Source organism: Rhynchophorus ferrugineus, unplaced genomic scaffold (genome assembly GCF_030347505.1).
Source record: "Rhynchophorus ferrugineus isolate W39M unplaced genomic scaffold, kcgeb_rfMv2 rfM2, whole genome shotgun sequence".
Taxonomy (NCBI): Eukaryota; Metazoa; Arthropoda; class Insecta; order Coleoptera; family Curculionidae; genus Rhynchophorus; species Rhynchophorus ferrugineus.
This window is the reverse complement of record NW_027472581.1, coordinates 44,085,627-44,101,989: the sequence shown is the minus strand read 5'-3', so window position 1 is coordinate 44,101,989 and position 16,363 is coordinate 44,085,627. Positions and strand designations below refer to the sequence as shown.

At 29.9% G+C, this 16,363-nt stretch overlaps 1 protein-coding gene across 9 annotated transcripts in view; it reads right to left on the bottom strand.

The window, feature by feature from the left end:
* Positions 1 to 16,363, bottom strand: part of Rbp6 (RNA-binding protein 6) — a 752,769-nt gene that overhangs the window by 25,284 nt on the left and 711,122 nt on the right. For 6 of the 9 annotated variants that reach the window (XM_076395624.1, XM_076395622.1, XM_076395619.1 and 3 more), the window contains one exon: positions 6,203 to 6,268. The exons of the other annotated variants lie outside the window; for them this stretch is intronic. In XM_076395624.1, coding sequence (XP_076251739.1) covers positions 6,203 to 6,268 — 66 coding nt within the window. The remainder of the gene's footprint in view (positions 1 to 6,202; positions 6,269 to 16,363) is intronic. 9 annotated transcript variants of the gene reach the window in all.

Below are 16,363 nucleotides of genomic sequence, written 5' to 3'. Positions count from 1 at the left end.
TACTACAAAAACGGTATCGCAAAGTTGGGGGGTCGCTATAATCAGTCTATCACCCTTGAAGGGAATTATGTTGATTAAAAAAAAACTAATTTTGCCAAGAAAATGTGTTTTACTATGGTAGGTCAGGGACTTTTCAATTAACCTGTTATTTGGTATGTTTGTATTTTCTTTGTCAATAAACATTGGCTTTAATTTTATAAATCCGTATCAGTATTGTGATCTAGAAGACATGATCTTAAGATGTAGAAAAATAGATAATTGTTTGACATTTTTGCAGTCTACAAGCATTTATTTTAAGTTTAGTAAAGATAAAGTTATTTTATTTAAATTTTTTCTACTTATGTAATGTTTTTGCTGGTTTGGAAGGATACAAGACTAGATTATATATACAAGTTTATAATACGATGTCGACATACCCTCCTTGTCCCATAACGCGAAATATTCCTAATAAAATACACAAATCATATGGAATTTTCTTGCCAACACAAAAACAGTCGTGATAATTATCGAAGGTGTAATTCATGAAATCCGAACTATCTTTCTCTGTTACATCGTGGTTCATAAACTTAACGTATCCATCATTTTGTTAGAGAAAATTGAATAATTGAAAATGTTGAATAATATTTCTTCTTTTTTGTGTTTCAGGCGGTGTACTTTTGCTGATCTACTTCTAGTCTTTGAATTTCACCGCGGTTTTTGTTTAAAACTATGTTAGTTACCTGGTTTTTGTATTTTGTGTCTTGTATTTTCTTTACCAATAAAAATTCACTTAATAGCTTTAATTTCATAAGTTCCTATTAATATTGTTACTTTAATGATTTAAAACATTTTTGGATAAACCATAAAGTTGTTTTATGTTTATGTATATATTAAATACTTTTAAATATATTTTTTCTATTTGTGATATTTTTAGTGGATTGGAAGGGTATAAGACTAGACAGAAAGCTTATAATGCGATGTCAACATTTCCCCCTTGTTCCATAACGTGAAGTGTTCCTAATAAAATACACAAATCCTATGGAATTTTCTTCGTAACAGCGAAACAACAACCGCATTAGTGATAATAATTAACGGTGTACTTCATGAAATCCAAACTGTCCATCTCTGTTATATCATTGTTATCCATGTATTTGTTAATCTACATCTATATTTTAGTCTTTATATAATCTCTTTATTAATTTGCGATTTCAGGAAATTAACGTGTGGATTATTTTTTTAGAGAAAATTAAATTTTTAAATAAATATTTGTCCTTTTTTTGTATTTTCGATGGTGTGTCTTTACTGATCTATTTTTAGTCGTCGAATTCCATAGCAGTTTCTGTTCAACTAGTTATCTGGCTGTTGTATTTTGTACATTTGTACTTTCTTGCTTTCTTTTTCTTTGCCAATGAAATCTACTAAATCTACTTAATGGCTTTCATTTTATAAATTCGTATTAAATATTATGGCATAAATAACATGGTACCTAATATATTTAGGACTTTTATGGAAGAGACAAGAAAATTATTCAAAGTTTAGTATGGGATAAACTTATATTTTTTGTATATTTTTCCTATTTGTAAAGTTTTTGGTGGTTTAGGAGGGTACGAAACTGGGTAGAAAACTTATATTGTGATGTCGACATTTCCCTCCTTGTCCCATAACGCGTAACTCAAAAAACTACACAAATCTTATATGATTTTTTTCGTAATACAGAAACAACGTCATTAGTGATAATTATTAAAGGTGTTCTTCATGAAATCCGAACGTCTCACTCACGTTTGTCAATCTACATTTATGTTTTAGTCTTTACATAGTAACTTTATCAATCTATGACTTCAGGAAATTAAGGGATGGATCATTTTTAGTTAGTGAAAATTTTTAAGTAAATATTTGTTCTTTTTTTGTGTTTTGCATGGAATGTTTTTAATGATCTATTTTTGTTATCTATGTCTTTGTCTATCTACATATAAGTTTTAGTCCTTATGTAGTTACTATTACACTCTGTCAAATGAGTAAATTAAACATATCGATTATTTTTTTAGTGAAACCACTCCAAACTCAAACCACCAGTTGATATGTAGGGATTTATAAGAAGTTGGGGCAATTTAATTGAATTGGAAATATTTGTTTTGTATAATTTGTAGAATATTAATAAAATGTTTCTTTTTACAGACCTGAGAATAATTTCAAACTAACTGATGAGTAGGTTCCGAAGGGAGAATACTCTCCTTTGAAGTATATTCTCTGGTTAAATATAGGATGTAGAATTGGTAACATGGCAACTTGACATAAGATTGGAGATATACCGATTTTGATGGAGATAACATATGTGATATATTAAATATATTTATCTAATAATTATTTGTGTAACCCTTTTTTCTATGCTATCTGCATGTATTAAATCTGTTTATTTAGAAATCCCTATTTCTTATTTTATACTGTTCATATTCACTAATATTTCCAATATTAAATTGTATAAGGTAGCCTAGGATGAAGTTCACTTGCTCTAAGAATTAAATTACGAAACGCGGAAATATACTCCCAGCGGAGGGCTGTTAAATTAAATTAAATTGTTGTTGAATAATTGAAATGTTGTCGCCAAATTTAGATCTGTCAGACATTTAACGTTGGTAGGGAGGTCGGACGGAAATATTTCCTGGAAAGGTGATTTCAATCAGGGATGACGAAAAATGGCCACCACGAAACCCATTTTCTTTTTATGGTAATTCAATAACTCTGTAATAATGAGTAAAGTGAAAAAAACACTTAGTAGGATTGCCTATCAGTAGAATATTCAGAGGATGGATAAGCTATATCCATAATATTGAAAATATTTTAAAGCTTCCTTTTTACCAACGGGGGTTTATTTGGATTGGATCTAACGATAAGATCTAACTTCTAATGAAGTTTAACGATAGCTCCGAGCAACCACTGTCCTCGGCATTAAGCCTACCTAATGGTTAGTGACCAACTTAAAGACCATCCCAGAAGATATCCGGTCTTATCAAGTCTGGTTACTGGCGCCATATGGATAGCTATTTCTTGTAGGATTTTTCACTGTTGCCTATAAATAGATTTACAATTACAATCACAAACATAAGCAAGATTCGAATCCGCGACTATAGCAACAGTATCTAAAAAAATAACTGTGACAGATGTCTTCCTTTTAGTCTGTTTCGTTGCTGATACAGGAACTGGCCAGCTTTCGAAAAATATAAAATATCGCCTTGACCACTACACAAACGAAGCCGGTTAATATATACTTATTAAAATCAGTTTTTAATACAGTTGACATTTTTGCGGAATAGATTCGTAAATTGTCTGAATAGGTTTCAACGGAATATTGTCCTATTATTACACCAAAACACCCGCTAATTCCTTCAAGGATTTTGGAGGTCTAATCTAAAACTCCTCATAATGCTTCAGTTATCTTGAACTCTGGCGAATGAGCTGGTTAGAAAATATATTTGATTACATTTTGATGATCCTTTGTTGTGTATGGGGGTATGGTGACTTTAAAATATGGCTTGGCAACAATATACTAGTCATAGTAACAACTTTATTATTTAGCATGTGATGTGAATAAGAGAACCTGCTGAATAACATGATATTATTGCACAAATCATAACGAAATTTCCTTCATGGTTGACTGAAGGGAGCAGGCAGTCCAGATCGTAGGCCTCTTTTCGGGTTGTCCATGCATAAACCTATTGCCATTTGTAGGAAATATTCATATATAATACCAAATTATTCTAATTATCCAGTGCTTAGGTTTTGTGATACAATTCCATTATGTAAGTATGTAATCGCAGCCCTTCCATAAAGTTAGCTTTGTGTAGCTCCAGATCTGTCGTCAAATTTTATGCTGTCTGGTCACAATCTTTATTAAGATTCGTTGGTCTCTGTCAGTTAACTTTGGCTTTCATCCACATTTCCTTTTCGCCGACCATGTTTTGTGTATGCTGAAATTATTGTGGATATTGTCGGTCGTGAATTGTTAAACAGTTTCACGGAGAACACACATTTCGCCGATGGCTTGTTTTAACCGTCGCAGAACAAAGCTTATAATATACTGAAATATAACCTACAAGACTTGGCCGTAAACTGAGCAATATATATGCGTTACATTATTTACACGGAATCACTGTTGCTAACATACAACAAGATGTACTAGATCGCATGGTGTAAAAATTGACTGTAATTATTTATTTTAAACGCATTGGAAGTCACATAATCACATATGTACATTTTATGATTCTGTTCTCTTAAATAATGTAGCTCTTATCAATTAAAAATAATAATTTTACCCCATTAAAGAGTTATATGAACTTAGCAAATATGGCGACCAGTCAGAAATGAATAGTTAATTCACTCAGTACTACGCAGAATGTGTGTACAGAGTACCATTACTATCAGTTGTATTTATGCTTTACCACACTATTATACAATCCAGCATAATACATTAAATTATGTTGAGTGGGCATAAAGCAATATTGGGTGTTTCTACTAGGTATTCAAATTATATTTCTCTTGTAATATTTATTCAGTAATGTACTATATTACAGTGTATTTGAAATTTTAGATTATAGAATCTTCATTATATGTTGTGTTTTTTACTTCCGGAAAGGACAAAAATGGGACGCAGGCTCATCGTAACATTTGTGGTGTTTATGGTGAAGCACTTAAGTGAACATCAGTATCGGAATTGGTTCAGTCGCTGTTGTTTCAATAATTTCGATTTCAGAGGCCTCACTTAATCGTTGAAAAAATTGATTTCATTATAAACATATCGAGGAAGCACCGTTAAAGAATTAAACATCGATGTTGAAACAGTTTAGGATAATGGGACGGGATATCAAAATAAGCTTCTTATTTTAGTTTTGATATTAATTAATAATGAAAATGTTAATGGGCTGAGTTTCCAATCCCTACTTAAACGAACTGAAATAGTGATATTTTGTAAGCACATGCACTACATGGCAGATGAGAGGCAATAAAATACGGAAAATATCATAGTCGACGATCAGATTAGCTTGAATAAAGGCTACTAGTTTCGTGTTGATGTCAAAAAAGGTGGATGGCCATAACAAACCAATACAAAATGCGTTATTTTCTATCACGGCAAGAGTAGAATACCTACATCTTTAGTAACACTGCAAAAATCGAGAGAGACTAGAGAGTTTTTGTGCATTTGTCGAATAGCCCAGATCTTACCACATTCGTCTGCCATTTGCTTCGGTCTCTGTAACCTCTAACAATGGTGTAAAGTTACCTTTATTTGGTTCAGCTTTTAGCACAAAAACCTCAGAAGACCTACAGTTGCAGATTTATGGTTTTACCAAAGAAATGTTATCTATCAAAATTCTACATATTCATTGATTATTATTTGAAATTTATATGAATGAATAAACTATGAGAAAAACCGAAAGTACTTTTTTCAACCCATTATTTTTATTGTAACTGCTAGACAAATTGTAATTTTTTTGCAAAGACATGGTTTTGGTGTCTTTATATTTTATTAAAAATAAATTAAATTGATCTCGAATCTAGAATATTCGGATGAAATTTTATAAGATTAATTCCACTAAACGTCACATAATCATAAATAGGATGCTTTATGGTTATACTTTCTTAAATAACTCAATTGTTGTAAATAAAAAAAACGATAATTTAACCATATTAAACATTTTTGTGAATTCGAAAAAATGGTATAAAGTTAGATTGGAGTTGTATTGGTTTTCAAAATTATTTCATAGCTTCATTAGTTCACTTCATTAGTTCAAAGTTCAAGAATTGTTCAGCAATTGCCAAACTATTATTAGTAATTATTTTTATACACAATTATTTATAATTTAACTTTTCATCAATTGATGCAATTAATTTTATAATATTCCATTTATATCTTTGTATTAATATTTTATCATAAACTAGAATTATTCTGGCATACATTGACCACTGACTTACAATTTTGTAATATTTTTCACATATTATATAAACACAAATTAATAGACAATAAATATATTTAAGTACAAAAATCACTGTATGTTCAAATAATAAAATAGCATATTATTGTCGATCAGTTTTTATATTTATAACAATGTTAGAATATTGTGAAGTAAAATGTGTTTGTAAAGTATGTGATTAGTACAGTTTTATATCCATACACATCATACATACATATACAGTTTAGTAAATATGGTGCAAACATTGTGTTAATTACCTGACAAAGCCTGAGTCAGCAATGGAGTGTTATTGTTCGGTGTCAGTTGTCCGTTGGTTAAGTCCACTGAAAACACAGACAGAATACAATATTAGAATAGGTGCATGAGCATACGTTAAGAATGCGACTGTTGAACGAGAATAAAGCCGAGTCAAAATAATAACAAGTTTCCTTCTTTTAAAATACATTGTTTCTCAAGATTCCTCGTTCCGCTTGTTATTACTCCGACAAAGCATGAAAGAATTATATATATATAGTACACTGTAATTTGGTGTTGTATTCGATGTTTTTTTAGAATGAGATTTGACATGACGGCTTATTAGATCGACATTATGAGAATGTTTTGTGTACATTGATCAAAAAGTTGCTAAATAACATCGTTATTTTATATTTGATATAATGTGTTAGTAATGTTAATTAATTAGTAAACATAAATAGGGATTTTAACAGTAGGACGAACACAACAATTATTTTAAAATATGAAAATATTAATATAATCTTAAATATTATTGAAAGGTTGTTATACCAGAAACTATTTGATCAACTGTAACATAGTGCATGCAATTTTAGTTACTACTATAATGTTTAACTTTTGTCTAATAACGACACTTGATAAATTACTTAGAGGATAATCACTCAAAGAATATATATTTTCTAAATAACCAGTCTGACTACACTACTGCCTATAAGTATTCAAGGATTTCCGTATGACTGTTTAAAGAAATCTGTATAGTGATCTAGTGTATACAAATCTATAAATATAACTTGAAACTTTTATTGTGTTGTTATGTAATTATTATAATGATACTTTGTAATAAGAAATATATATAGTAACTAAAAACGCTGCACTAAAGAATTCTGTTTATAGTGGAGGATAGTTGAGCAAAAACAGTAGATATTTGTTGTTTTTGGATCTTTGTTGTTTTGTTAATTAATACTTTTCGTTTCATTTACCAGTTTTCTTTTGTGTTTTTTTAGATGCATTAATTTATTTGGACATTTTTGATGTACGAGTAATAATCAATTTATCATTGATAAATTAACCAACAATCAATCATTCGTTAATTGATATATAATATACGCAAAAAAACAAGCGTTATTTTCGCTCAACTTTGATATATTAAGTCCACACAGCACGAGTTTCGTTGGATTGAACTTTTACCCTTACCGTCTGAAAAAATTGACAAATATCCTTGCTGATTTTTTAAGTTTTATTACCTTTTATCGAATTCTTTCATGTCAAACCTGATAGTCCCAATGGCTGGACGCATGTTTGCAACTTTCTCTTTTGAATTAGAACTTTCGCAATAAAAATTTGGGGTAGAGCAAAGGACCCATCGATATTTTATATAGACACTTGATGGATGAATACCTGCTACGAAAAAAATATGTTTTCGAACTTATGACAGTTTTTGTACTTTCTACAGATGCAATTTATCACCAAAGGAATTTAATTTAGCTGCAGGAAAGGGAGAGAAATCGGAAAAAGTTAGTATTTTTCCAGATTAATTTTTTTCAACGCTCGGTCGGTTTCGATTTGATTAATCTTTCTTATTTTTTGACATACCAGCAACTACGTTCTCAAACTATTTTGAAATGAGTTCGTTTTGTGATATAGATTCAATTACGGAGTTGCAGTAGTGTCTTAATGGACACTAAAGTGTTCTAAAACTCTTAGGTTATAAGAAGTTAAATAAAATTTGTTTTAAAATAGGGTATCCTAATAAATAATAATCAAGAAAATGCGTCCAGCTATTGGTGGAAATGTGTATAAAAGAAGTGTTAGTGTAGAGAGGTGTTGTGTGATATGTAATAACTATATTAAATTTCGTTGAATCTATTAAATTAAGCTTCTAATCACAAAAATAAATTGGGGGACTATTAAAAAGCCGAAAACAAGTTTATTTTTATTATTAGAAGCCTGACACTAATGTTAAATAATAGTAAAATAAAAAAAAACATAAACTATTCTATTCACATCGACTGATTTTGGTTAATCCTTTAAAGACATCTAAGAAAAATCTAAATTTCTGCCTCTTTAACACAAAAAATTATCGTATGAAATCACTACGGCTTCTAGTTATCTAGTAATCTACTACTGTATACTATCGTTGGTCTATTCTATATAATTTTTGTTACAATATTATTGATATTCTATTACAGTAAATGTATTAGTTATTAATATCAATATAATAAAATGCATTACATACATATGTATATTATAAGTATAGAAACTAGTGATATATAGTAATTATAATAAAATAATATCTTCTTTATATAATATTTATTATTCTTCTTTATTTCAATACTCAATACTTCAATAATATTTATGTTTATGTTTATGATGTTTTCCAATAAGTTTTGTCATTTGATTTATGGCAACAAAAAACATTTTATAATCCAATGTACGTCGAATTGAACCATAGAATCTTTAAAATATTCATGTAATTGTTTGCAACAATAATCTATGTTTATTATTTTATCATTTCGGAGATAATTCTTAGGCGATTATTTTATTCTAGTTTGCTTTAGTGTTGAAGTTACAAATCACACTATTTTTTTTGCATTATATTTTGGTTTAGAATTTAGTTTTAGGCTGAAGTCTTATCTATAGCAGATATTAGGTGCTTGCATGTATTCTGATGGCTGATTTATTCTTAAAAAGTCATTATTAAAGGTATAACATTAATAAAAATATTTTCCTTCGCTTTGCACAACTTTTCCCCATCTTTTTGGTTACATAGCGATACTGTGTTTGAAAGCGGATGCGACTCGTCGTGGATCATCGATCCATTTTCGCTCTTCTTCTGAATTTCGAAACAATGTTCCACCTAATATATATGCCAGATTTTATATCTACTTGAACAAGTACCCATCAGGCGCCTTATGCAGCGAGTATGCTGAATGTGGCTGAACTTTTCATTCGAGCTGCAAGAGTGTATCCTACACAAATTTACGTGTGGTCGAGCATTGTCGTTTAAAAGGATTAATTTGCGTCTCTTACTCGGTTTTCTGGTCTTTAATGCCAGAATGCGTCATTAAATTTTTTTAAATGATATCAGTAGAGTTCGGCAGTAAGGCAGTCTGTCCCATTCGGTTTTAGTGATGTTTAAGTTGCTGGAAATGACAACATCGATCAGTTCCTTTGGTAGCTATTTTCCCTGCCTTGTAATCTTTTCCATCGTATGTAACCATCTAAAAACAGTTGATTCATCCACTGCTCATCTTCTCCAAGAATTTGTGTGACTTCCTCAGACTGTTCGTTGTCATTGACAATAAAATTGCCATTTTTAAACCATTTAAATCAAAAATGAAAATTTGGATATGACGAAGCATCATAAGTATTTGAAATGTTTGATGGGCGTCAGTAGTAGGTTTTGTAGAAGACAGATATTTTATGTAGAGGGATGTCAAAACAGTCATGTTTAATGGGTAGGTTAGGTTATTTAATCATTGTTTATATTGATAATATTATTATCGAAAATACATATAACTGATCAAAATATATGTATACCCTAATACCATATGCTGAAATGACGTAGAACATTACTGTAGTCCTTTGTAAAGTTTGAATGTGTTTTTGTTCCATTTAACTTCTTAAATAATCGCAATATATAAAACATATTAATTAATTATAAATCATAATCATAAAGAATATCATAAACTTGTAGGCTGTTTCAAAAAATTACAAAAACGAATCTTCAGTTTTCTTTTGACATTCTTAAAGAATATTTCAATGTAATACATTTTATTGTATTGTTTTTATTAACAGGTAGCTAATATAAAAGCTAATACATTTACTACTAACAAATTTTAAACTGCTGCTACTGACACTTTAATGAAATTATTGTTAATAAATCGGCTACTGTTATTTTGTCTACATCTATAATCACTGCTATTGTTAAACACTGACTGTCTATCTGTAATTAAAAAAATCACATGACTAGTAAAATAATGTCACTAAAATTAGTTGATTACTCGCCCCTCAGTGTTGGCACGATCCAATATGGCGTCGTCTTCGTGGGTACACATTCTGTTTAACACCTTTCGTAAACCTTTTATATTTGCATATCTCTTAAAAAGAACTAACACAATGGTGACAAGAAATGTTCCAGCGGCTTTATTTAATTATTCACCTTGAAGCGAAAACATTGCAACGAAAAGAACCAGAAAAATATCATGTTTTGTCACCAGTTTCGCGGAAGTTTTACACCTGGACGGTTCCGGGGAACGATGGACGGATTCAAAACTCGACAGCGGGTATCAAAAGCAAGAACGAGGAGGAAAAAAAACTTGCGCGAGAAGTTGCAGAGCAGACAAAACTGTAATAAATATTTAAGTGTGAAGTTCATTAGTAAATGTTCGGATTTAATTGCGAAGTTTTGTAGAGGGCACGACGCTGCCATAAATAAATCAGGCTGGTACTCGAAGCTGCATTTCATTGTAAAAATGGACGCCCGCTGAATAAAACATGGACCTCTCCGTTTACGGTACGTACATTTCATAGCAGATTTGCTTTGTAGTTGCCACGATTTGCTTTATATTATTCATATAAGAATTGTTCTGGGTATTCTTTTTAAGTATCTTCTTGAAATAGTAACAAGATACCGACGTTAATGTATTAAATAAAACGTTGTTTTCAGTGACGTTTTTCATTAGCTAAGTGCACTTATAAAACGTGGTTTCTTTAAACAATTCTGTCACAAACTATTTTTCATATTCTCATTGCTTGCAGGTAGAATTTTAAGTATGTTGGAGGATAATATTACGTCGAGTTCTATTCCAACTAGATAAATGATCTAAAAAATAATATAATAAAAATATATAATATGTTTTTCTTTTATATTTTATGATAAATAATAATAAATCTCTTTTTCATCAGAAAATCGATTTTATTAAATAACAGTATCTGCCATGTTATCAATGTCATAATAAATTCTGTAGTAAATTAAATAGAGTTGTTAGTCAAAAATTAAGGTTAGAATGAAAGGCCTACTGGGAAGGGTGTGGCCGTCGGTCTGGAAGTTGAAGCTTGGAAACATAAATATCCGACGTTGTACCAAACACCTAGGACAATGAGCGGTGGAGGTAAATCTATAATCAACAATATTAAAGAATAGATAGATTTTTCGTAAAGTCGCACATTGAGCCTGGAGGAAGAGCGTGCAGCTTTACAATCATGATAAACTACAGCGATTAGAAATACCGTCAACAATTGAAACTCCAGAAACTGTATTTTTTGATGACGAGTCAATAATGAACGGAAATACGAACAACAAAATTTTAAAATATGATAAAATCATTGTAGTCGACTAAGAGATAGCAGAAGACTAGCGGGGAAAATTTAGTTCAATGCTTACGTTAATTTGGACTTTGGACAGTGTACATAGATAAGATGATGACCGAAGTAGATGTAGGGAACATCGAAGGAAGAAATAATTATTTCAAATTTAAGAAAACGAGATTATAATATTAATCTTCAAAGAGCTCGAGAAGATGGATGGAAGATATTGGATGTGGAAAGCGTATGTTGCCGTTATTATTTATTTCCAGTCTGCTTTTGATCGTATACACTGAAACTCAAATTGGGAAGCTTTCCAAGTTGATAATATTCCCTTAAATAGTATTAAACTTCTTCAGTTACATTAAAATTCGAATGCCAAGCTAAGGTTTATGTATTCTATATAAGGGTTAAAAAGTGCAAACATATCGTTTTTGATAAAATTGAAATATACTCACTGGACAAGTTTCACTGATATCCCTAACATAATTTCATTCTAGAATATGATTAAAACTACCAAACATAGGAGAACAATTCGTAATCCAATAACATTTTTTTATAATTTCAGTTTTGGCGAATATTACATAACATTTATGTTCTTACGAGATCATAAATCCTGAATAAAATTTAGTGGCATGGCGAAGAAAAATTTAACGATCCAAATTTTAAAATCAGTTTCTTTTTGAAATACGTATTATTTCTAAATTGGCGAAACAAGCAACATATTTTTATCGGATGAAGCTTACCTTATCTTATTTTTATAGTTACTAAATATACTCATAAAACCACTAAAAGCTAACCAATTTTTTGAATCATTCTTACTACTAATGTTGAATCTATTGTAATTTCGAATGTCCGTAGATAACATAAAAATTAAAAACATATAAAAATGAATCGATATAAACAACAGATAGTCCTAAATAGTTTGGTAGAAAAATCTATACGAGTAGAAAACCACATAAATAAATTAATGAAATAATAGTCTAAACAAAAAATTCAACGTAGAAAAAATATAATTAACCTATAGTTTATATCTACTAAGTAATTTTATTTTATCTATCCCGTATCCAGGCGGAATTTAGGGTATTTTCTTCGTAAATGAACTGGTGAATTACCCAGTGTAACTAATTTTCCTTGAACTAGGTTAAGTACTGTTAAATTTCAATTCGGATTAGGGGCCAAATCGACCCTTAAAATCTCACAGAAACTCCCAATATTGATGGGGTTGTTAAAGAAAATTGGATAATGCAGAGTATTTTGCCTATAATGTCTAAACCCGAATGGGGTAATTTAAATATAGCCGAAAATCAACATTCTGACAACTTGGATATCTTGGAGGCGTATTGCTGATTTTACGCAATATATAGAACTATATTATAGATAAAATAAGGCTGGTAATACTAATGTAATAGAAATAATAAATGAAAATGTTGAAAATTTAATAAATGAAATAATCACTTATTATAAGCGAGTATAGATGATGAAATTATTCACGATGATATTTGCTAAAATATTATAAATTAACTAATAAATACATCTGTAATAGATAATGAGAGAATTAGGAATTTATTTTGATGAATTATAAACAAAAAAAGTCACTCTGGGGAAATAAACCATCAGAAAATATATTTCTGTTGACGATGACGATAAAAAGACGAATTATTATGAATCTTAACTGAATTGCATACCATTTGAAAACCACTTCTATTTCATTTACTGTTCTATACGGAAGCGACTATATTTATAAAAAAATATTTGAACTTTGCATGAAAGAGAACACAACGGAAATTATATTTATGTAACATTACAGCCACATATTCGGTTCTCACTAAAAACAATATTTTCCTCACTTAGAACATTATCCAGAGAACTGTGCTCGACAATTAAGAATAATTAATCTGTTTACTAATTAATCTTGACAGTTTGCCGGCTATTAGCGCCACGAAAAAACCGTAGGCTAATTAGTTAAGGTTTTGGGGGTGAAATTTGTTAACTACCTCGGATGTATACGTGATCCAGTTAAAATTTTGCACAAAGGTATTAAAGGGTTTTCTAGTATACCCTGCCAACATTCGATAGAGCATGAAAATTTTCATTTAGATTGATGAAAATGGTGGTGAGATCGAAATAGGATTTCATATCAAACAGAACGTCAGTTATCTTTGATGGAAAACATTCCCAATCATTACGAAAAGTGTAAATATAGGATTGGCGAGTGTAATATAGGAACCCTTCGTGCTAAATCGGTAAATAGTTATCAATATATTCTGAACAACTGGTTTATATATATATATATATATATATATATATATATATATATATATAATAGAATAATCTAACTAGATGGTATAATGAGATATATTCATATTCATATATCATAGGGATATATATATATATATATATATATATATATATATATATATCCCTGATATTTGCAATTTTATACATTAATTTTGATGTGTCGAAAAACCCACGAAAATTTTCCAATGTTCAATGCTATAAATTTAACTCTTTAAATAACTTAATAATGAATATTTAAACTTAAAATGAAAAAACATAACGTTTTTAGAAAATTAAAAATATTTAAGCCTTTTTTACTTATAATACATATTTATTGTAAAATAATTAAACTGAATTTTATACTTTATAAAATACATGTTTCATAAGTGCACTAGTCTAATAGAAGTTCGAAGTTGTTAAACAATTAGCTAAGCCATAATTGTTACAAACTATGTTTGTTACTTTCTTATTTGAATTGTCCTATTGTAATACCAGAAACTCACTCTATTAAAAAATCAATTACGTTAAAGTAGCACAGGTAGAAGTTTTGCAAATAGTTACTTCTGTGCAAGACCAGAAAGCATGGTTTTAATGGAACGGCTTTGTAATATACATGAAGCCCGTGCCATATGGCGTCGACAAACAAAAGTATTGACGCGAACTTCTCGCTCTCGCTCTTTTAATGAACTTTTGAAAAAGTTATCAACTGTAGCACTGGGTGCCATTCGCTCCGAATTGCCCGTCTTCGAAGGGTCCGGTCCAGGTGCAAAACTTCCCGAATTGAACGTCATCAAGCGCGAAAGAAATAACTGGATTCGAACGGAATATAAAAGGATGCAATGGCTGTATAATTTGCAAAAGAAAGAGATTAGGAGGCATGCCTTCGGGTCGAATTTCGCCGATTCAATTATTTTCGATCTATTTTCTGATTATCTTTTTTTCTGGAATAGAAGAACCGACTTGATTTTAACAGAACAAATGACGTGAATATTTTCAAGTACATTAACCAACAAAATTATATAATGATTGGAATTTACCGTAAAAAGCTTTGTAAAATGAAAGCTCTTGTAGTTATTTCAGAATGTTCCATATATTGGAAATTAAACTTTAAATTATCGGTAAATGAAAATGCAATTATTATAAAAACCTAATTAAAAACAATGTCATCTTATTATTAATAATTTATCAAAATATGAAAATAAATAACCACAAAGTAATGTTTCTATACAATACTGATATTTGTATGCCAAATATGTACATAGTTTAGATCTCAAATATAATAACAATCACAACAATAATTGTTTACAAGCTAATAATATTCTTCATAGTTAGATGGACGATTATTTTGTTTGAGCATTTGAAGAGTTAATAATGCTAAAACATCAATAATCAGAGAAACATAGAGTCCACAGATAATTCTCATTAAGTTGTCTTGTATGAGTTATTGCAAAACATTATTTATCATTGACAGAACAAACATCAAAATATATATGTAAAAATACTTTACTCGCAAAAAATACAAGTTTTAGAAGAAAAAAAGCAAACTTAGTCAAAAAAAAAACAATATCGCTCTGGATATAGTTCACACTATTACTTTTTTATTTTTTTTTTAACGTTTTTATTTCATATATAAATGCAATAAGGACGAAATATATTTAGTTCTATTACTTTTGAAGAAATCAATTTAAATATTAAATTTTTTTGATTAATATACCTACGAAAAAGATATTCTAATATAGTTAGATACTATTTGGCACTGAAACAAAAGTGGTAGTCTGACTTATTACAGAAACTTAATTAAGGTTTTAGGAATTTATTTTTAACGGTTATGAGAAAAGGAACCGATCTCCTGCTAAATCAAAATGGGCACTTTCAAATAAAAAAGAAGAAAACAGATTAGCACCTAATAAAACGCCTGCCACATAAAAATTTAATCGTGACACTAAAACAAAAATCTCCTCGCCGAAAACGCGCATTGCTTACTTTTATACTCCATTTTACGTCCAATAATAAATGTATTATTATTAAAAATTGAAAAAAGAAAACAGCAGAACCTTCGTTAGAGTATACATACGTTTATTTCACAATATTGCTTAAAAAGATTTGCGTTGCATAATCAATAATAATAGTAATAATAATAATTTGGCAACATTTACGTTAAGCAACAGTCTCGTAACATCGAATACTTGTAATATTTATAAACCATTATAGAATTATAAATAAAAAATATATTTACAGCCATACACACGCATTCGTAGATAAGAACAAATATTAGTGAGGATTATTGAGAGAGAAAACCTTGTCTGGTTCCGAATCATGCTGAACATTAACACGTTTCGAATATGGTCGTCGAGGCGAAGTCAACTAACCAATTTAAGGCATCACAATTTAAGGTCGAATAATTCAGGAAATGTCTATAATCCCCTCCAGGAAACCATTAAACAACTTCCTCCAGACTGACCATCGTATTTCTTGCGGTCTTATCAAGCCCGTAGTGCTTGAGATATTACAGGTCAGCGCCAGTTCCTCTCTATATAATCGTAATTAGTTCTAGTTAATCTTCGGTAAATATATTAAAGATAGTCAGTCACCAGACAAGG